Here is a 23,703-nt window from a genome sequence, read left to right as displayed (position 1 = left end):
CGGTCATTTAAAAACAGCTAACTAACATGCAAAGCTGCCACCGTGTGGAGTGGAGGGTGTGCTGCAGGTGGTCGCTTTTCATTTAACTGACCACAGGTGTCATCCATCGACTTGACGGACAGGCGTCTGATTTTTCTGTCTTTATAAAAACTATGTTACAGGAAGTAGTCTGTTGAAATGAACACTTGTCTAAGTACCAGTATGTAGAAGTCAAAGTTGCGCATTGAGCCGGTATCTTCCAAACTTTCCAAACTTCTTCTTCAGTCTTCTTCGAGCCGCAGCGATCAGTTCAAATGAGATTGCTTCCCCTCTCTCTGCAGCCTCCACCAACCTAATCCAATCAACTCTCTCACAAATGAGCCCACATGAATAGGCGCAATATTAAATCAGATAATAACACAGATTGATGAACAGTCCATGACAACATTAAGGAGGAAAAAAAGAAAATCAATGAGCTCAAAGACCTGTCATTTGCATGGGCCTCTTCCACTAATGGGAAGACTTCTACAAGCTGAAATATTCTTTTTGATTATTGGACATCCATGGCCAAATATGATTTACATTAATGAGCGTAAGTATATTAAAGGCATTTTATCCCCCGGCATCCGAAACGATTGAATAATAGCTCTGGCAACTCTGAGAGGAGGTAATGTCACTTTAATTACTAATGGATACCTCGATTGTTCAGGCTTTGATTTTTCAATCTAATAAGGCAAATATTCATCATCTTCATATCCCCTTTTTAAAACCACGACGAGGCTGAGGCCAGACGGACGAGTTCTTTAGAGAAAGCGACCTCTGAGACCAAGAGATTATTTGAAGATTGCTTTCAAGCATTATTTTCCTGTGAAGAAAGAAGAACGCTCTTTTCATGCACATGTCTGATACACTCACGTCTGAGAAGTTGACCTTGTAAGCGGGGGACAGACGTCGTAAAATTTCCCTATAGGAGCACAATAGTCCCACATGTGGCTCCTCCCTGTTTGTCATTGGATGAATGTAACGTCTGGTTTAGTGCTCGCTGTGGTTCAGCCATGATTAAATCGTGCACGTTAGAGTTTTGACCCGAGCTTTATTATTAAGTTGGAGAAGCATCCTAACACAGCCGTGTGTAAATCATGAGGTCGCTCTCCTGCAGAGTGCTCCGCATGCTTTGTTCACCAGCGTCGCTGTCCTCTGCTCTTTCAGTAGGTTAAATCAGATAATATTCATGTATGATACAGTATTAGTACGCAAACTTTTAGATCATCTTTTACAAGACACAAGCTTTGAGTCTGCAGTGAGCATTCAATCAGAGTGAAACCTTTTAAAGGGAAGCAGGTACCAAAGACAAACGACATGAAGCGCTTCAAAGCGGGCATGGCGTGAGAATCTTTCTGTCGGTAGAGGTTGAAATAAAGAAAAGCTAAATTCTGGATGTAATCTTGGCTCAAGGATTTAAAGGCTATGCAGTTTATCCAGGCATTTAAGGAGTGCTTTCAATACATTTAAAAGACATCAAAGTTTTCAAATGCTGGGATATGTTGAAACTGTTTCTCAATCCTGATCAGATTTCTGAGGTTGGAAGAGTTTACTGAGGTTTTTTGTCTGGAATTGTTCGCACATTATTGGTGCTTTTGGCTCTTTGATTATTGAACTCTTAAATTGCTGAATTCAGACGTAGGAAACTGGTTTACATTGCAGCACGTCTTCTGATGCACTTTTGTCACACAACAACACTGTGAAATCTGATTTGAGCGGCCAGATGTGTAAAGAAATCTGACTGGTATTGGCTTCCAAACGTCCAGATGTGACTTTGAACCAATTTTCAAAAAATGCCACTCGACGAGCTCTTTCACTGTTCAGACTCCTAAATCAATCTGGATGAAATCTGTATGCAACAAACATATTTGGACTGACACTTTGAACAAGGCCTTAAGCAGCGTACCTGGTGCTTGATTTAAAACAAGACGTAACATCTTCACCTGGCTACATTCATCTCGACTGGTGTGTCTCTTTAGACTCTTCATGTTTTGTAGCCCTCTGAGTCAGATGTTTGTTGGGCTGGTGGGCTTCATTTAATCCCCCTCCTCCTGAATTTACAGACATGCAGAGGACACTGAGCCCAGCCTCCTGAAGAGGTCAAAGGCAGCTCAGGCCCCACAGGTGTAATCCCATTTGCTTTGATCCTCTCGTTTTATGTCCTCGTTAAAATCTGCTGAAGTAGCATCTCTGTATTAGTAAATACGCAGCTGGAATACTTATGAGCATTAATCACTGTGTGCAGTGAGTGGCTACCTGACTGCAGATTAGAAAGGATGATTTAGATTTAGATGATTATTCCATAACCCGGATGATGACTTTCTTATGCAGCATGCTTTACATCAAATCCTCATTTCTCCATCAGAAAACATGAATTCAAAACCCCAAACACAAACCATTACTGCGTGTAGCAGACATTTTCTATAAAGTTATCAAAGTCTTCCATCTGGATTATGCTGATGGCAGTCTTTGATGTGGTTCCCCGCATTATGAAGCAGCTCCTTTAAAGTCTGACTCATATCATGTGTACGCGTATTCACTTTTCTTTTTTCCGTTGGATGTCATTGCTGTGATGGTTTTATTGCTTTAGACCCCTCTGCCGGGCAGGTTAGAGGAGCGACTGCACGACTGATGAGCATGGCAGGAAATTGGCAGATGGAAGCATCCATTTCACCGCTAATTAGGGGGTCCAGCAGCCCGCCGACTGACAGGGTTCAACCGGGCAATGTAGTGCCTGCCAGCTCCCATCCCGTGCGCTTTATAAAACGCTCTTTAATTCCCCGGCACAATATCATTAACTTTGTAAGTGGATGAACACAATGGACAAGCAATTTAATTAACTTCTAGCATTGAATGTTGGAGGGGAGACTAAATGAAATTAATGCACAATATTTCCCAGGGAGGCAGCCAACCTTGGGAGTGGGTCTGGATTGTTGGCAGGTCAGGCGCTGCCGTGGGTTTGGCCAATTATGCCTTGTTTAGACCCATCCATAATATTTTCCTCAAAGGAAAATAAAATCAGTGGTTTTGAGATCAATCATGGGCGCATGTCGCTCTGCATTCTGGGAGATTTTAGAATAATGAAGTGGAAGCCAGGAAGTACTCTGCCAAAAACTGCATGAGTCTGCAGAGCTAAAACACAGGTAGGGTAAGTGATCCGTACAGCCGAGGGGTTTACTCGAATAGACGATCAATAAAGGGAAGGATGGAGGCCGGGTTTGGGAAATGGAGCAAATACTGTGGTTTCCTTTTATGGATTCAGGCAGGGAGATGTTGGCTGCTCCATTGCTTTGGTCTGGATGGATATATTAATCGTTGGATGCATTTCTTTGAAATTTGGCGCTGACTTTCATTGTCCTAACAGGAAGCTCTGGCTGGTCTCATTGTAGCACCAGCGTCCAATTTATATTTCTGTTTGCTGGAGAAACTTTTTAATTGTGTCATGGTTTGGTTGCATCACAGAGACGTAGGCTTCATCTTTACCAGAGGAGCATGACGTCCAAACTAACCAAAATATTGTCTCAAAAAGGCGGTTTTAATTTTATGTGACCAATCAGTGGAAAGCATTTTTTCTGATTCCGTTTGTTACCGTGCTGCCTCCCAGGTTTACTTGTTTCTGAACGGACTAATGTCAGAATATAACTTGTGTTAACTGCTGTTGATCGACTCACAGTAATGAAGATGTAAAATATGAAAAAACAACATCATTATGATTACGTGCTAACTAAAGCCAACAGTCGTAATCCACAGGTTGTGTCAAACGAAAACAACAGCGGGAGTAAACACAAAGTCCTCGTGCGTTTCTGAGGGATGTATCTATCACAGAGAGCACACTGCTGACACCTTACAACTGGTCAAATCCTCATCCTCCAAGTAACACCACCTTTTAAATCATTAAATCCCAACCTACTAGGAGCTAGGTCTACAATTATGAACTGTAACTTCTGCCTACGTTGGAACTAGAGCCTGACCGATTAATCTGCCAGCCGATAATATCGGCCGATATTAGCATGTTCAGTGACTATCGGTATCAGCTAATTTTTATCCCAGATATGTGCAGATATTACTAGATTAATTCACCAGTCAAATAGCCTTTAACTTGAGTTTCTGTGTTTATCTATATCTATCTATCGGCATTGGATTTTTTTTTCTGTCCCCAATATCGATATCTGTATCGGGCCCAAACATACCATCTCGATTGAGGTCCTAGATGGAAATAGCTCAGCTGGTGCAACACCTTAAACCTTATTAAAGTGCGTAAACTCCGTCCTGAATTAGTAATGATGTTCAAACTAGGCTTTCATTTGTACTCAGGCGGAGCTGTGGAAAACCCAGCTCTGGTCCTGAGCCTGGTCCGAGTCATTCAGTGTAGATTAAAACACGAGTCAGGTGCCCCAGATCTGCTGCAACTCTTCAAACTGGAAGCACTAAATACGAGTGGGGCTTTGCAATTTTCCTTCAAGCGTTGCTGGTGAGGTGCCTCGTTGGGATGGATGAAGAACATTAAGGAGAATAAGCTTAACTTAAATCGTAATTACTGTGAAACAAATCAGTACATTTATTCTCTTGTTTCCTTCTCCTTGTCCTGAACCTCCCCCCTCCCACCTCCCCCCCAGCAAACACACACACACACACACACACACACACACACACACACACACACACACACACCCCAGAGACAAGGGCTCCTTCAGGACGTGACTGATGGCTCCAACACTCGGGGCCGCTTTCAAATCACAGGAAGTGACAGAGGAAGTTTTAATGAGAGTTTTGTCTGTGTATCCAGTCAGGCCTTCCAGGCAGCCGATGAATAATAGACACTGTGGCTCAATACTCTGAATACTCAATCAATGGCACTGGGAGAGGGCCTTGGCAAACACATATGGCAGCGGGGGGTGGGCCGTGGGCTCAGGCGGGGCAGAAAATACTTCTCCTTCTGTATCTGCCTGCCTGAAAAAAGCATCTCTATTGATGCCGCTCACTTTTGTGCTGCCGTGTTTTCCTTCCCCGGGATGACAAACAGGCTGTTTGTGCAGTATCGGAGATTTGTGCCGAGAAGGTGCTCTTTGAGCCCCCACACCCTGCATATCAATGGCTCCCTCGCCGGGACACACCGGGGCTGAAACAGATATGTGGACTGTGACATTCCCACAGCATGCTGCTCTTTTGTCTGCTGCAGGACTCAGCCTTCGCCCTCTGGTTTAACGTAGAATTCAGCCGCTCTTTAGTGACTAATGAGGATATTATGCAGCTATTAGTCCCAGCTCATGTCTCTGCCTCCTCCTCTGAGCTGTTTTGACACAGCATGTGTTTTCTGATAGATCGTAACACCATCTCTTCATGACAGCACATCTGATTGACCTTTACGATATAAGACTCTCTCTGTGTGTGTGTGTGTGTGTGTGTGTGTGTGTGTGTGTGTGTGTGTGTGTGTGTGTGTGTGTGTGTGTGTGTGTGTGTGTGTGTGTGTGTGTGTGTGTGTGTGTGTGTGTGTGTGTGTGTGTGTGTGTGTGTGTGTGTGTGTGTGTGTGTGTGTGTGTGTGTGTGTGTGTGTGTGTGTGTGTGTGTGTGTGTGTGTGCATTCTGTGCTCATGTTTCTACGTGCAGGTTCATGTGGGAGTGTGGCATCAGTGTGACAGATGAGAGGACTCCTGGGATTTCTGAGCAATGAGAAATAAACTGAAAAAACAGCCCATTGGGTCTCTGCCGCGCAGAGAGCAAAATGCCACAGCGATCTTTTCTGTGAGGAGCTTTACAGTGAACATGAAGATAACCCCGATCACAGTGCGAGCTCTTATCAATTTCAAAGACGTGCTGTGAAGGCTCGTACTCTCTCATCACCAATACCGTTCAGTGTATTTATTTATTTTCACATAGTTTATTGCTGAGGTCTTGAAGCATGTCAGCAGAGCTTCACTCTCAGTGAAACTCGTGCAGGAACTCGTTCAGATGGATGTGAATATAAACCAGGAACATCTACTGTTTCAGTAACAGAGAAAAGCTCAGGGTGACATGCAGCAAAAGGCCGAGGCTGGATTCAAACCCACGGCTGCTGCTTCTTAGAGGACTATAGCCTCTGTACATGGGGCGGGGACATAACCACTATAGGCTCTCCTGCGCCCTGATATTGAGCTTATATTTTGTGCGACCTCGGTTCCCAGAACAACTTTATTAGTAAAGATAGAAATGCCAATACTCTCAAAGAAATCTGAAGTTACTCGACCTATGAATTTTTAGGCGTTAGATCCTGTTAACACAATGCAAAGGAGAATACGTTACACTTGTGTGATGGCCTTTGCATCACTGAGTGTGTTTTTTTTTCAGATGCATTTTGGATCCGTAATCCGAAAGAAAAACGAGACACCTTCCACACTGAATTTATTTTTCTTTCAATTGCGAAAATTTTGCGACAAGTATGAGTATGAGACAAAATGTCTCGTACTCATCACGCAGAGTGATCGAGCAATGAAGGTGATTTTATGTTGTTATTTTTTTCACTCAGCGATTTGGACCAAAACTCATATCTCGATATTGTTTAGCTAAAGTGTTTCATTAACAGTCGGCTGCACCATGTCAACATGTACAATCATCAATTTAAACTGAAACAGGTGATTTTTATTGATTGATAATTCTCTCTCTGATCAGCCTTGATTGGTTGTACCTCGAGCACTTTATCACTTACTATAAATGTGATCATGTTGAGTCTTTCTGTTTCTCTGATGTGTTTGATCTGATTTTGTAAAAGTCACCATCCCGCTGGCTGCAAAACAAAAACAAATAAACAAACCTGAAGCTGAAGGTAAATATCTGAATCAGGGAAAAATAATAATCAGACACGTCTCTGAAGTCAGCTCCTCTTGAGACCACACACACACACACACACACACACACACACACACACTCTCGTCAGCATGCTGCACAAAGCCATAAGCCTGAACTCTGCAGGACATTACCCTGTACAGTACAGTGACACAGTGATGACACCTCAGAGTGTGTGTGTGTGTGTGTGTGTGTGTGTCGGCCCTCCTGGGACCGCACACTCTCCCTCTGCACAGATTGGAGGTGAGACCTTGAAGAAAAATTATTACTTTTATGTTTGCTTTATGGCTCATTTTTCACATTAAACGCAGAAAATCCATGCGGAGGTCACCGGATTCCGGCTTCTGTACGCAGCAGGAACTAATTTCTGCAGCCCTCGGTATCGATAAAGCATTCAGAGGAGCACAGTATGCAGGCTATGTACTGCTGCTCGCTAGTCTCTATTTTCCAGCAGCCAGTCTATTGGGACTTGTTCAGCCGCTATCTGCTGGGGCTTTTGGAAATGTCAACTACACACTTGCACCCACACACACACACACACACACACACACACACACACACACACATGCATATTGTGTCAGCGTGCCCCTATCTGTGCTGCCGATACAAGCCGTGATAAGAGATAGCTCTGCCAGGACGAGTCATAAACTGGCTTTTATGGCGCGCTTATTGTCTTTCCATCTACAATTATGGTGATTACTCATCTCCCCCCCCTCCTCCCCTCCCTCCCCCGCGGCCCCCACGCTGCTCCTAATAGACTGCATTTTACTAATGGAAAATTAAGTAGCCGCTGTGGCAGTGGGGTTTATAAATATGTAAAATATACTTTTAATTATTTCAAGTGAATCTGGCAGCTAATCAATAAACGGGGACGTGACAAACATACGTTTGACACGGGCCATTGTGGAGCTTCGGGGTAACGGATAAGCCGAGCCTGTCAGCGCAGAGGGGCCGCGGTGAAGATTTTTGAGGCTGTCCTGTATCAGACAAATGGATTAATTGTGCCCTGCTAATATAATGGCCTCTTCATAAGGAGTGCAGCAGCGAGGGAGAGGAAGGGAGAGCAGCCGGTGTCAGATAAATATTTATCAGGGTGCAGGGTTAAGTAGGTTTTTTGCGATTACACGGATAGCCACTTAAGCCGAGCTGTTTATCATTCATGTGAGAATTGATTCATGAACGATTTGTTGGATGTCGGATTCTTTTTGTTTTTTGGAGAGAAGCTTGTAGAGATAGAGAGAGACGGATATGGAAAAATAAAGGGTTTCATCGTTAAGTTCACATGCTGTTCTGATTATTTTCAGTTTTATTTACCCACAGTGAGAGTCTGTTCAGATGTTACTGTGAGGTGACTGAAACGTCATCTTCTCATCATTCTTCTTCTTCTTGTTATCGTTCTTCATTTCTCTTTCTCCTCATGACTTCTCCTCCTTCCATGTGTTGATGTTGTTGTTCTTCTTCTTTTTGTGGTTTTTAACTTCCTCTTGTTATAAATTCTGTTTTAGCTCTTTTAATGTCAGGTTTTCATGCTATTGTTTGTTGTTGTCTTCCTCATCTTCACGCTCTGCCTGTTGTTTGTCTTCTCCTCACTCAGTGGATTTAGAACATGTATTACAGTTAACTAATTGATTAACCTGTTTTGGAAAAAGTCAGAGTGGTGACAAAAGTGATGTCATCTCACCTCTAAACTCAGTTCACAGATAAACTGTTAAAAAGTCAGTCCATGTTCATGATTTGGCCATAAACGGAAACATTTGATGAATGTTGTTTATTTGTGCGGACAGAAGATGCTACAGACTTCAGATTGAGGTCTGATCTCAGATTTTCTTTTAGCTGCTGTCGTCATTTTATTATGCATATCTAGATGATTTTTTTCACATTCACTGATTCAGCTTTTTATTTGAGATATGTCAAAAAGAAGTAAAACAGCATAGTGGTTAGGAGGCTGTAGTCCTCCAAGATCCGACCCCTGGTTCCTTTGCGGCATATCCCCCCCCCCCCCCCCCACCTCTCTCTATCTCTCTCTGTCCCTGATTTCTGACTCTATCCACTGTCACTAAAATACATCTAAATAAAATAAGTAGAATAGTCAATAACAGTTTCTCCATTAAATCTCTGCGTTCCCTGTTTTTGTGTCCGTGTATTTCAGCAGCTTGAATCCGTGAAACTTTACATGTTGACCTGAAAACTCATAAATCAAAACCCTGTACTTTATATCATAAACTTGAATCATTCATTAAATATCCAGCCTCTTTATTGGCTGTCAAACACATTGATTAGTTGACTAATTGTTTCAGCAGTCGGTCTTTGACTTCCCTCAGCGTTTACAGTCCAGAGATTTAATTTCTAATAGAGTGAATCTATCATTTTTCTCCATGATTCCCCCACACCTCGTATATCAAAACAGTCGTTTTGACTTGAGTAGCCGCTGAAATATTTCCACAAACAGCAGCAGTTAGCATAGTGGCAGCGTTTTGACAAATAGCTGCGTTTTCCCCTCCCTCGCTCCGCTCTCATATCCATCTCTGTCTCTCAGTCTGTCGTCGGCGCTTTAAGGTGAAAGAGAACATAAAGACGAGCGAGCACTGGGCTGTGAGGGGGGCCTTCCTGGAAAGCTGTCCTCTCGCTATGAGAAGCTGTGACCTTGAGTCCTGCTTCACCCACATTGCCCCCCCCCCCCCCCCCCCCACACACACCCTCTTTCTCTCTGCTGGAGGGGGGGGGAGGGCTGCAGAGCGGGTCCGGGTCACCAGCCGCCGTTCTCATCAATTAAATGTGCGACAGTGTTTTTTTTTTTCTTTCTGTCGGCTGAACTTATATGTCAAGGAGATGGGCAGGACCTCATGTTTGTGCTTTTGACAAATCAGCAAATGTTTAATCTCAAGATGTGCCGGCGCTCATAAATAATGCAGAGAGCGGGCCGAGCCGGGCCAAAACTGTCCCCCAGTGTGCCAGAGAGAGACTCGTCTGCAGGAGAGAAAAAAAAACCTTCCAGACTAAATCCTCCTGCGTGCACGGAGGCTTTTCTTCTGCAGATGTCTCCTCCTCCTTCTGATCACACCTCCCCAAAAACCTCACTGCATCACTCCGTCTCTCGCTGCACCTGAGACTTTCCTGCTTCCATCTCATCGTCACAGTTTCACAGATTTCTTTCTTTCTCTTTCTTTCTGTGTCTCGTCTCACTCGTGGTGAAGTAGCTGAAGTACACACAGACTTTCCTCAAGCAGAGGTTCAGATACTTGTGTGAAAGTCGACTTCAGTGACAGCAGAAGAACTCCGGTTTCTTGTTTCCTGCAGAGAAAGTGTTGCAGATGCAGCTCGCAGCATCGAGGTTAAACGTGTCCGTCTGAAGGACATGACATGCTGTTTGTGTGTAAAGCTAACCCAAGTCCTCCTCGTATTTTGGAGACTATTAAACTGGAATAACCCTTACTTCAAATCAGAAAACAGAGTGAAGCTAATGAAGAGTCACTTTGCTCCATGAATTTGTGATTTGTGAATCAGGGTTGAATGTCTCTCTGTTCTGAATCTGCTGCTTGTCCTGCGTCGGCCATGTTGGCTGCTTCACTTTAAGACTAGACGTCTCTTGTCCACGCTTCGGTTTCCCTCAACGTCTCTCTCTCTTATACCCAGTTTTCTCCAGGTTACGTCTGTCCTGTGTCAAATGACCCGACTGAGACACAAAGGAATCGGCTTTTCTTTGAGTTAGTGTTCATGCACTTAAGTTAAAAATCAGTCTTAATGCAGAACAAGTAGATCACAAATGAAAAGAAATACGACAGATTTTTTAAAAATCCTTTAAAGCAGGAGTACCTTAACCTGTTTTCAACATGTAAAGATGATAAAAGCACTGATATTAATGTTCAAATATGGATATCAAATTAAAAGGGTGATGTACAAATACTTGAAAACTTTACTTCTGCTCAGTAATGAAGGGTTTGCGCTCTCCTTCTGCAGGTATGTTTTACTAAAAGTTGCTCTCCTCCCTCCTCCTCTCTCTTTGAGGGCAGACGGAGACAGAATTATCCCGAGCTAAGAGTCCGCTGCCATCTCAAAGACAGAGCGGATTGAGGCCGAGCTTTGCCTGCGTTTGCTCTAAAATGTAAAGAGGGCGACAGAAAGCAGTGTAGCGGACTGTGAACCGCATCAAATCCCTCTCCGCACCGCTCTCACTCCTTCTTCTTCCCACACACTTTGATTGGCTCGTCCCCCGACTGGGAAAGTTTCCTGATTGTTCACAGGGAAAATTAAGATTTTAAGCCTATTGAAGTCGATCTTCGCTCGTTCAAAAGTCCATCTGAATGTGTGCTTTTGAAAGCTCTGATTGTTGACCCGCCACATTAGAGGAGTGTGAGCTGCTGGGCTGTACTGTACTGAGAGCAGTGTGCACCTGTTGTTGTGTAGATGATTTGTGTAGTGTGTTAAAGAGCTCAGTTTATTAGTGAAGCCCTCTGCTGTGGGGTCAACGCTCTGCATGCTCGACAGGCTGGAAAGGTTGGAGACATGATGAGAGAAATAATAAGAGATTCATCTTTCTTCCTTCTGATTCTGACACTTTTGCTTGTATCCACCAATATATTTCAAATGTTAGATATTAATCCTGAGGGGAAGTGCAGGTTCACACTCTGTTAGTGAGAGACATGCTGCTCACTCGTGCACAAACAGGACCTGCTGTATGGACATGCATTAATGGAGAGGTTTCTGAGGGGGGGGGGCCATGAGCTGTCGGGGGCTCGGTGCCTTGCTCAAGGGAAGTAAACTACTCTAGCAACCACAACATGCACGTTCCATGCAGTGGTCCATATACCGGGACTTGAACCGGAGAGCCTTGGGATTCTAAACTAAGTCCCTATACAGACGTTTTTTTACAGTGATTGTCTTCGAGTTAAATTAAAATGATTACAGCCTTTAAATGTGACTTTAAAACGCTGCTTGCTGAAATGTAACGAGCTAAACCTAAAGCTACAATCTCTGCTGGCCCTCCTCTTCTTTATCAGCTGTTACAAGTTGCAGACAAAACATAACTTTTTGGAGGAGAAGAAACAAGTAGATTTATTTGGGAGTCTTGTAACTTATGTCTTGGATCTGTGCATTGAGCAGCTTATTTGTTACTGTTAAAGTTTAAGGGCATTTCCAACACTGGTTTCAGCTTTTGGAACAATTCCATCAATTGAAGCTCCTGCACTTCATACATTTTGGCAAAAATGATGGAAAATGTTGCTGTTTTTTTTTCCTGAATTGAACTTCCAGCAGGATGAGGACTGGATCCAGGTTCAGTAAAGACTTAGTAAAAAAAAATATCTAACAAATCCTGTTTTTTTCTCTTTCAGGCCCTCGGAAGTTTCTACTTTATCCATGAGTCTTTGAAAAACATCCACCAGTTTGATTTCAAAGGTAAGTGTCCCCCCCTCAAACACACACACACACACACACTCACACACACACACACTCACATTATGACTAGAGTGTCAGAATAAAAGCCTCTCGTCGTGCCCCCTCATCCCACCCCTGCATATCACACACAACCATCTCCAGGCTATTCCGGCTTCCATCAAACGCAGCGCTGCGAGATTGGCTCTGAGGATAATGTAAAGGCAGGCCCACAGAATGGTAATGCTTATTAATATTAGGATTTAATTCATAAGATTTCGGGCCTGCAGTAATGGTGTGCGGCGGGTTATTGGACAGTTACGGCGGTCTCATCAGCCTGCGGTGTCAGAGGGCCCCGGGGTCCGCCGGCCGCGCTAATTAAAGGAGGGATATAGATGTGGAGACGCCTTGAGTCCTATTAGACCAGAGTCAGCATTAGCACCAGTCACCCCAGTGAAGGACAGGGCGCAGGCAGGGGAGGGGTCACAAGGTCAACGTGGACACACGTGTTTAAAGATTTGATTTAAAGTCAGAAATATAAAAACTACAGTTCATACCAGAGCTGAGCCCATGTTTGGACTCTTCTTTCTCTTTTTTAAGGTTTATTTTTTGGGCTTTTTATGCATTTAGAAACTAGGGAGAGAGAGAGAGCTGAGCCTCGGGTTGGATCTGAACCCGGGCCACCAGCCTGGAGGAACACGGGCTCCGTACATGGGGCGAGCGCACTAACCACTAGGCTATCGGTGTCCCCGTTTTGACTCTTTTTAGGATGAACAGAATCTGGACGCTTTAGCTTGAACTTTTCCAAACTACTGCTATCTGTGCAAGTCACATCCCCGAGAATGAAGGTTTATTTATAACCTGTAGAACTATCTGATCTGGTCATCAGACGTCGGATGTAAAGTTAGCTGCAGCTCAGCTGGCAGCCCATGACGCCTCGCCACAGAGACACAGACATCTGACATGTTTTAACACAGTTTTATCAGCAGTAATCACAGTTTGTTTAAGCCTAACCACACTGTGTGACACAGATATCAATGTTTGGTATGACATGGCATGCACGCTTCACCCAGAGCTGCAGAGTGAATCATGGGCTGTGAGGCGATTCAGCACGCAGCGTCACCAGAGTTGAGTCGCTGTTTCCTTCCATGTTTCGTCTTTCTTGGTGCGGTCATGATAACTGCTGGAAGACATTTCATACAAACAAGGCTTTACTCTGTGTTACAATCCCACAACTTTCTTTTACCTGAATCCAGTTAGTGCGAGGTTAGCTCCTTTCGACAGCTCTGGTGTTTCTGTGGTGTCTCTGTGGTTACGCTGGGTAGTGTGTCAGATCATGCTGCATTTCTATTGGTTGATATGATCGTCCTAAATGTCTGAGACTGTCAGATATTCATTGCAGGCTATCGAACGGTCATCTTTGATCCTCTCTCACAGTGTGACGCAGGTCAAAGATTTCTGAGCCATGGTCACAGATATTGCGCTGATTGATCATCTTTCACCTGGGACGGCCCAAAAAATCTGTAAACGTCATTAGAGAAGAGAAAGACCTCCAAAAAACTGAGCTAATGTCATCCACTGCAGCTCAGCTTGCAGCCCCTCCTGATCCAGACAAACAGCACACTTTGAACAGTGTAGTTTATCAACATGTGCTCTGTGATAATCAGTTACTGTTGGCTTATTAAAGAGAGTTGATGATCAGTCTGGGTGGTCACATATTAATGTGTGACCACTCTTGTGACCACTCTTGTGAGTTTTTCCACACGAGATGTGAAAATCTGTGTTTAATCCCCTGGTTGCTATTCTGGTTTGTAAATGGAGATATGCAGAATCCCTTTCACCTCAGGGAAACAGACTGACATGCAGTAGACATGGAAACTCCAGATAATGTTAGCCCATTTAATTAGAGCAGTACTGTTTGTAAAAAGACAAAGTGTTCCTCCTGCTTGTTCCAGTTACTTTATGTTGAAGTTTTAATGAAAATTGAGGCATGGTAGTACTTTATATTTGGATATAGTGAGGGTCAGGGGTCAGTATTAAAAGCTTGATTCATCTCCCTGCATGAAGAGAGACAGAGACGAATATATTTCACTCTCCTGTCAGGCTGCAGTTCTTCACTCTGACCGGCAGGTGGTGCAGTTGTCTGATTGTATTAGGAGATTGAAGCGCACACAGCCTCATGTTTGTAAAAAAAAATAAACTGTATTTCTTCTGTCTGTCCGTCATCTCTTCATCTTTTCCTCAGCCAAGAAATTCAAGAAGGTGGTGGGCAAGGAGACCTACTCGGAGACACTAGAAAGCACCCCCACGCTGGAGAAGGAGAAGTTTCCACAGGACTACTTTCCTGAGGTGAGTCACAGTGATTATGAACACACCTGGCTGAGAGATGGAGGTGATTCTTTTTTTTTAAAGGTGTCACAGACAGATTCACAGGAGAAAGAGAGAGAGAGAGATCAAAGTACATCTTCTCCTTTTTTGCCTTTTTCTTCTCACAACACATTTCATCGACTGAAGTTTGAAAATGTTTATATCAAGATTTATTTTCTACTAATAAGAGTGCAAAATTATTTAAAACAAATAGTGAATAAATACTTAAAAAGACCTAAAATACAAATACAACTATGATGCTTTATTCATCAGTTAGTACTGATGAGCAAGACAACATTACAGCCAAGTTGCATTTCACTCCCTGAGGTATACCTATAAATATCAGATAGATTTTTATTTGACGTGCACATCGCCTTCAGTATTAGAGCCTCTGATTAAGTCAAAGAAATTGTCATCACAGACGAGCTATAGTGCAGGGTCCGACTTTACAGTCCGTCAACAAGTGTACGTTCCCAGACATTCACTGAGATTTTTTCATGTCCTGCTTAAAATTTAAAACAAATAACAAGAGAGAAGAAGCAGATTAAAGAAAGTGTTGCTGTTTTTTTAATGATGATGCAAGCTGCTGAAAATCGACATTACTCTCATATGAAAATAAACAGCCTGGTATGCAGCAGGTGTGGCTGACTTTTTGCACTTTGCTTATTTCAGACACAGTTAGACGACAGTCTGTTGACTGTAATGCACCAAAAACACTGTTCACAAAGCCACACACTGCAGGTCATAAGAGTGGAGGAACAGGATGCAATGTTTGAGAGTTTTCACACTCATGATCATTCTCAACATTTGTCCTCTAAATGATCAATAATTTAGGATGAAGAACACAAGTTAAACATTACAAACAGTGCAAAAAAAAAAAACATCAATAAAACCACAAAGCGTAATGTGATATGTGAAAAATCATGAATAACAATATTATGTTTTAATAGTTAAAGTGGGAATATCTGGGGATCTTCTGTTTATTTGACTCATCCATGATGCCAAAGTTCAACCAACATTCATGCAAAAAAAAAATGTTTCCTTTATTAGTTTGTCTTCAGAGTTTTATTTTCTTTGAATCTTCTTCTCTTGATTATTGTCCAGGTTTCTGTCCTGCTGCAGAAATATGTCTCATTGGTAGAAAAAATCCTGAACTGCCACCGTGTTACCAATTTATACAAAAGAGAGAAGTGACTTTACTGGTTTCCAGAACAATTTTATTTTCTCTTTCTTCTTATTTGTCAAGTTCAACTCTCTAATGTATTTTTCTGCTGCAGGAGCGCACCGCATTTAAAGACAATTAAGTCCACAACAATCTAATCTAAGCCCTTTATTTCCCAGAAGCTAATTCATGATTTCTACCAAAAAACATTCTATTCCTAAATTTGTCCAGAATCATTGAATTTCTTGTGTTTTTTTCCTTGTATGCCAACTTCTCCTCTCCGGTGTATTTGTCCTGCTGCTTGATTGCACCACATTTAAAGACAAATCAGTCTGAAGAATCTAAATCATGAATCAGAGAAAGTCCTCGTCGTCGTGTCCCATGGTGCATTTCTCTGCTCCCTGCGCTGTGTCTCAGTTTCCTGGTTCTCCTGGTGTGTGTGTGGGTGGGTGTGTGTGTTGTGTGTGTGTGTGTGTGTGGGGGGGCTGAGCTCCGAGCATGTCTGTGCTGATATAGTAATAAAGAGCACGGCCGCCCGTGTGTCATCCCCGCACTCCCCACTCATCTGTCAACCATGCTCCGCCGGCCGCCGCTGCAAATATATGCAAAACAGACGGATACGGCCCCTTCACACACTTCCCCCCAATTTCCGTCTCTTTCACACACACTGCAGGACCCCCACCCTCACAAACATCTCTAACACACACACACACACCTCTCATGGTTCCCCTCTTTCTCATTCCACAGATGATCTAAAACCAATTACACTGATTGAAGCCGTTTAAAATGATTACAGCCAAAGCATTGTTCTGCATTTAACGGGACGAGAAGAGAAAAACAGCAAACAAACCAGCGAGCAAGCGAGTGAGGGACGAGGGGAGAGAGAGGAGGTGTGTGTGTGTGTGTGTGATGAGAAAAGTTTTGGGCGGTGATTTATGCCTCTTTCCCGGCTGCGATATGAATCTGGGATGATGCTCCAGAGAGCAGCACTCCAGATAATGTTAGCCCATTTAAAAAGAGCAGATTTGTGTAGTCTATCAGGGTCGCCGAGTATTTTTTCTCCCGCTCCTCCTCCTCCTCGCCGCCTCCTCCTGCGTAGTGAGAAATTGGTTGTTATCATAGATCACAGATACTGCTCAAACCTCTTATGAAAGATGAATTAATTTCACTAATGCTTTAATGCAAAGCTCTCATGAGGGAGGCAGACTGGTGATAACCCCTGCCTCGTCCCCGCTTCCTCCGCCGCTGATTTATGCCCTCTTTTAGTAGATGAAACCGCCTAGATTTGCCATCCATCTGCTGCTTTGAGGAATCCTATTACACGCAGATCCTGGACCGGACAGACCGCCGCGCACGAGTCCCGAACCAGTCGCTCGAGTCCATCGTCTGCAGGTCATGCAGACGAGTAATTGTTTTAAGAAATGAGGAAGCAGGATGATTTAAAGTGGATAAAAAAGAGAGAGGCAGAGGGCGGGTTTCTTGTTTACATCCTCATAGCTAATCAGAGCGGAGGAATAATGTGTGTGATCGTCCGAGGACAGCGAGAGAGAGAGAGTGACAGCAGACAGCACAGGTGCATGATGGGAGGCAGATGTGCGTGTTTCTCAGCTCGTGTCTTACCTTTACAGTCGACCATTAATAAAGTGTCACTGAGCGGGCAGCTGATGACATCATGGTGTGTGTGTGTGTGTGTGTGTTGGTTTGTGTGTCTAAAAGAGACAGAAAAAGTCACATTTCTCTGCACTCCAGAGGTTCACACACCTGAAGGTCCAGTGGATTATTTAGATTTCAGATTCATCTGTTGATTCGTCTGCTTCTCTGAAATCATCTGTCAACAGTTTGATCCATAAACAAATGAAAGAATTAGGAAAATATCAAAGATGTTGTGTACCAATGTCATCCCAAAGTTTGTCATGTTTACTGGCCTGAAGAAGGTTCAAAGATATCTTTTTTTGTCCCCATGGGGAAATATGTTTGTATTTATATTTTGCATATTTCTGGCTTCAAACATTACTTCTACATTAAAGCCCCATAAAGATCGCCCAGCATCCGGTGAAAGTGCCGTGTCTAATGAGCAGCTGAGAATTTAAATGAACTGTTATTTAACAAACAAACAGCAGCAGGTACAGAGGAGTCCGGATGCCTTTCAGTCTACAGGAACTCTGTAGCGTGAGCCTGAGGGTGGAGGATAAAACTCTGTATACAGACGGTGATCTGGGCACTGCAGGAGAGAAGTCGCCTTTCTGACCACCTGCCTGCTGTAGAGGTCGATAAGCTCCTCCCACTCGCTCGCCACTTCAACGAGGCTACCACGTCTGCTTTTGTTGACTAGAGTCAGATTACAATACCGGGTAATAAAACAGAACATTAGAAACATTCAAAGAACTGATTTTTCTTTAAAAGTAAAACCCTTGTTGGACCTTTTTTGTTGTGGTGGTGACATCATCATTATCATCAAACTTGCTCAAAAGACGGTTTGTTGTCCAACATGAAGGAAGAAAACGAGTTCTTGTTGCAAAGTTATTCATGGTTGTTGACTAGTTTCAGTTCCAATTGAGCTCATTTTACCAGAGTTTCAGATTTCTTCTTTGGACAAGATGTTCAGGCTGTACAGTGGTTCAGTGGTGCAGTGGTTAGTGCTGTGGCCTCACAGTGAGGAGGTTCCTGGTTAAAATCCCCGTCCACCTCTCTGTGTGGAGTCTACATGTTCTCCCTGTGCATGTGTGGGTTCTCTCCGGGTACTCCGGCTTCCTCCCACAGTCCAAAGACATGCTCGTTAGGTTAACTGCTGACTCTAAATTGCTTGGTGACCAGTACAGTGTGTAACCCCGCCTCTCGACCAATGACAGCTGGGATCAGCTGCAGCCCCCTTTGACCCCCCTTGGATGGACAAGATGTTCACCATGACTTAACCAGAAACAAAACTTTCAAACTCAACTGAAATAAAGCTTCTTCAATCAGTCAGTTCATTGATTAGATGTCTAAGATAACATTTATGAACGACTATTTTAATCATCAAATCATCACCTGGAGGGGTTTTATATGAGAAGAACGCTCCTTATTCTCTGAGCTCCACATTAATGTGAGCACAGTCTGCTCTCTCTCTCTCTCTCTCTCTCTTCTCTCTGATGGTTAAACGTCTTTGAGTCGTGGAAAGCACGAGACATGAGAGGAAGTCCTCTTGGGATTTTTAAACTTTTTACTAATAAACTGTCGGTGAAGTTCTTGTTCTAAAGTTCCTCTTTTGCCTCCAGCTTATAATGTAATCAAAGTGTCTTTAAACTGGGTCATAAAGTGATATTATTACACCTGTGTTTGCTGCTACACGGACCACATGACTTTAGAGTCTAAAATTAAATAAACCTGTGAGGCCCCGTCTGGTTTAGCTGCTCTCCCCTCATGCTCAAAGTAGTACTGTAGTCTAGACCACAGTAACCGAGACCGAGACAAGACCAAGACCAGAGTGCTCCAAGACCGAGACAAGACCAAGACATTTAGGGCTCGAGATTGAGTCAAGTCCAAGACCAAGGCAGGGCGAGAACCAGACAAGATCTAGAACTTTAGGGATCGAGACCGAGTCGAGACCAAGACGTTTAGGGGCAGAGTCAAGACCAAGACCAGGCCAGGGCGAGAACCAGACAAGACCAAGACGTCTAGGGATCGATACCGAGACGAGACCACAACATGTAGAGATCCTGACAAAGTCAAGACCAGGACCAAGGCAGGGCGATACCGAGACAAGACCAAGAACTTTAGGGATCAAGACTGAGTCGGGACAGAGACAAGACCAAGCCTATGAATATCACTGAAAAGAGAGAGCTAGAGAGAGAGTGGGAAATGACATGTGGAAAAGGAGCCACAGGCTGGACTTGAACGTGGGCCGTCCCCTTAGAGGTCTTTAGCCTCAATACATGGGGTAGATGACCTAACCACTAGGCCATCAGCGCCCCATTAAGATCATTCTTAGTGTGACATTTGTGTCTTAATTAGATATTAGATAGAGAAGAGAGATGTCAGACGAAGAGATTGGGGGATAACATGCAGCTAATGTCGAGGACGGACTCGAACCTGCTGAGCCTCCGACGGGGGGTGCAGACTCTAACCACGAGGCTCAACCGGCGTCCCATGTGTACGCCATCTTTGCTTTCAAAGTATGGAGTAGTTAACGTTTCATATAATCGACTAGTTGTTTAACTTCTTGAGTGCAGAGCAGCTTTTTCTTTTTTTAAACATCAGAAACAATCAGAAATCAAATCCAGCGAGTCCGTCTCATCCTGAGTCATGTTCCTTTGATTAGATCCATTTTCATTTCCATCATGCCCCTGATGGCTTTTTCTCTTAGCTTTTCAAAAGTGTCCAGACTCAAGTGTCATAACATGAAATATTGGATAAAATCACTTCCTGCTTGATTCTGATTTAAGTGACAGCCCGTCCATATGCAAAACATCGGTTCTTTCCGTAATCCGGTCTGAGTTATGGCCTCGGTGACGGAGAGAGCGGCGGGGACATTAATTGAAATGCTGAATAAGAAAGAAGTGGACAAAATAGTGTGTGCATTTCTTCTGAAAGGTCGGCGTGATGGATTTGGCGGCTTGTCGTTTCCCGTTGTTCCGTCAATCTCTCCACCTCCCCAGCGGGCATTAATATATTTATTTGTTTGGCGCGGTAATACACGCCTCCAAAAAAAACCCCATTGCATCATAAGGATTTGTCATTGCCTTATATAAATAAAGTATACGACCCAGACCTTAATGTGCCCTTGCTATTGATTGTTCTACACCGAAGAGAAGAGAGAGACGTGGCCGTGGACAGGCTGTAGATCAACATCCATAAGAGTTTGTATTTGTTGTTTGGCACGGCGAGCGCGTCCATAAAAGCATTGACTTTTCATGCTGCCCTCTGTTGTGTGCTCTGATACAGGGCCGTGATTACTTTCAAGTTCTGCCCCCCGATGAAAGTTAACTTCCCTCGTGTTCTCCTGCTTTGATTTAAGCTCGGCACCTGATTCATGGACGAGACGTTAAGGAGATGAAGTCATTTAAAGTGGCATCGCTTGTAAAATGCTCTCTGCGTTTATCACCCAGAGGAGACACCTGTGACACGGACGCTGTTCTCTGTGACGGCTGTGATGCACGAGGCTGCAAGCAGATCATTAACGACACCATAATGTTGGAATGAAAGCATGTTTTTTTTTTTCCAATATAGACAGATTTTGAATAAATATCTGATTTTTAAATTGTACTCTGCAGCAGAAAACCCAACTGTGCCTGCTTCATATGTTCTTAAACAGGAACTCAAGTAGTTCTTCATCACAGTCATCTGTTATTTATTTTGGGGACTAAATGACAAAATAGGGTTCAGGATGAGTGGAATGGATCCACTAATTTATGATGCAAGAATACAATACTTTTCATAAACCAGTTCAGTTCAGTTTAGTTCAGTTTGAACTGGTTGTTTGAATTATTGTATTCTTGCATGAACCAGAAACAGCCTGCTCCTTTTAAAGCCACCAGACTCCAGTAGAAAAACAGTGATAATTGGAGGCTGAAACACAGTAGTTGCTGGTCTAGAAGGTGCGATATTACCGTTATTAAGACTGCTGTTTCAAGGCAAGATATTTCTCGTCCCTTTGGCATGATGGGGGGACGAAATGATTCCCCCCTCTGTACTGTCCTCAGAGGTAGTGACAGAGGCGTTACAGGAGTGAGACAGGATGAGCAGAGCCAGCGAGGGAGCACAGCGCTGTGTGTGTGTGTGTGTGTGCATGTCTGACTGTGTGTATATGTGACACTCCAGCTATGCCGTGCTCTCTCGCTCTTCGGCAACACCTAAAAACGATGTCAATTCACAGACTGGGTCGATTTACCTTGCCTGGAAACAAAAAACATTTTTATTTAACAACTGAGGTCCGGACCTTGCTGATATGATCGCCTGCCTCCATTTCGATTGAAGAGGCTCGTTAGTAACTTGTAAAAATAGAGAGCAGAAAAACACCGGCAGCATCAGTTTAAATAACGGGATTAGAAAGATCGTTATATCCCAAACCACTACCCCTTCATAGTGTCACCCCTCGTCTTCCATGTAAATGTGAAAGAGGCGAGATTGTTTGAGCAAGTCATCCCACCGCCGTGTCAGCATGGGAGGAGGTAACAGAGGCATTTCAGCGGTGTCACAGGATCACTGTAAAAGTCTGAAGAGGGCAGGGTAGAAGAGTGCTGTGGGAGTTATTATGACACACTAAATGTAAAACACACAAACTCCAACTTTCTCATGCCTAGGGGTCATTAGGACCCCCGAATATTTAAAATCAAGGCCCTTCAAATACTTAATTATCTAATTAATTAACCATGCGAATAAATCACAAACACTGTGTTTCTACATCAGCTGAGAGAGATATTAGAGTGAAGACAGTGACAGAAACAGCTCTCTGTACATGTGCTGCAACCTTATAACACACACACACACACACACACACACACACACACACACACACACACACACACACACACACACGCTGTCCAGTCGTATAAACCCACATGTGAGGCGCCCCCTCTTATTTAATGCCCCCCTGGATGATGGAATAAAGATAAATGTGAGTGTCCAGCAGGGCTCAAATCAATCAACGTTTGTGTGTATTACTTATTACTCACAGTGCATTTCTGTCACAGGGCTTTTGTGTAACCCCCCCCCCCATCACCCTCCCCGACCCCCCTCCCTCCCTCCCTCCCTCACTGCCTGCCTGCCCTGCACTCTTCTATCAGCGCCCCCCCCCAACCCTGCAAACATCACCCGCCATGATATTATTTATGGGGGTCGGACTTTGAGCTGAAATATAAGAAAGGTCAGAGAATCAAACGGGATGGACCGCGAAACGGTGGCTGGAGGGTGTTGGACATGGACATGGACTGTGTGTGTGTGTGTGTGTGTGTGTGTGTGTGTGTGTGTGTGTGTGTGTGTGTGTGTGTGTGTGTGTGTGTGTGTGTGTGTGTGTGTGTGTGTGTGTGTGTGTGTGTGTGTGTGTGTGTGTGTGTGTGTGTGTGTGTGTGTGTGTGTGTGTGTGTGTGTGTGTGTTTGTGTGTGTGTGTGTCCCATATGACATTTTATCGGAGCGTCACTTTCCATTGGTCACAACTGGGGAGTTCTTTATGTAGTGGTTTACAGTTTCCATTGAATCTGATGGTCTATTTTTTCCTCCATCTTGTCTTTTTTTGTACCTCCTGTCTTTTTTCTACTCTTCCTCATGTGCGTGTGTGTTTGTGTGTGTGTCCCAGTCATTCGCCGTATGTGTATATTTCCTGACACCCTCTGGATGTGACCCTCCGTGTAGCCGCCGTTCATCACTGTCATGGGCGGAGACGCCACCGCTGACCTGTGGAAGGTCAGCCAATGTCACCCCGAGCCTCAGACCTTTTACCGTCGCCCTTTGACTCCCCCTCCCCCTTCCCCCCCCACCACCGCTACCGCCACCCACCTGAGTCTTTATATCACCAAACCTGATGTACGCTGGGATTAAACGTCACATATCCATTTTCTGCAACAATATGTCTAATTTGTAAATGAATAAAAATGAAAGATTATTAGCAAATTTATCTGTTTCTAGTAAAATTCAAACAACACAGCACCAAAAACTAAATTTGTGGGCACAATTTGTATTGGTAATTTATTGTTTTATCAACAACATTTGTGGGGAGCGAGCGTTTTCTTCTTCTGTGCTTTGATTGATTGCTGGAGATAACCCTCCTATTACAAAGTGAAAGCACATAAATCCAGTGAAATAGATGGCCGAGTCAATCATATTTTGGAGTATGCAGATGTTTAATTCCCTTCAGGTCGTCAGACTTCTCGATACTTTGATAGTTTTTAATACCACAAGTTTTAAACAGGTTTGGTACCAAAGAGTTGTCAACACATTTGTGCAATTTAGAGAGTGTGCAGGAGTTTTTCTTTTTGATTAAAAACAAGAA

The 23,703-nt window shown here is 43.7% G+C and overlaps 1 protein-coding gene across 2 annotated transcripts in view; it reads left to right on the top strand.

Moving 5' to 3' along the window:
* LOC109989512 (inositol polyphosphate-5-phosphatase A) overlaps nucleotides 1-23,703 on the top strand; it is a 178,073-nt gene that overhangs the window by 80,529 nt on the left and 73,841 nt on the right. For both annotated transcript variants that reach the window (XM_020641291.3, XM_020641293.3), the window contains exons 5-6: nucleotides 12,171-12,234; nucleotides 14,456-14,559. In XM_020641291.3, coding sequence (XP_020496947.1) covers nucleotides 12,171-12,234; nucleotides 14,456-14,559 — 168 coding nt within the window. The remainder of the gene's footprint in view (nucleotides 1-12,170; nucleotides 12,235-14,455; nucleotides 14,560-23,703) is intronic.

This window comes from Labrus bergylta, chromosome 10, assembly GCF_963930695.1.
Source record: "Labrus bergylta chromosome 10, fLabBer1.1, whole genome shotgun sequence".
Classification (NCBI taxonomy): domain Eukaryota; kingdom Metazoa; phylum Chordata; class Actinopteri; order Labriformes; family Labridae; genus Labrus; species Labrus bergylta.
This window is presented reverse-complemented; position numbering and strand designations above follow the sequence as displayed.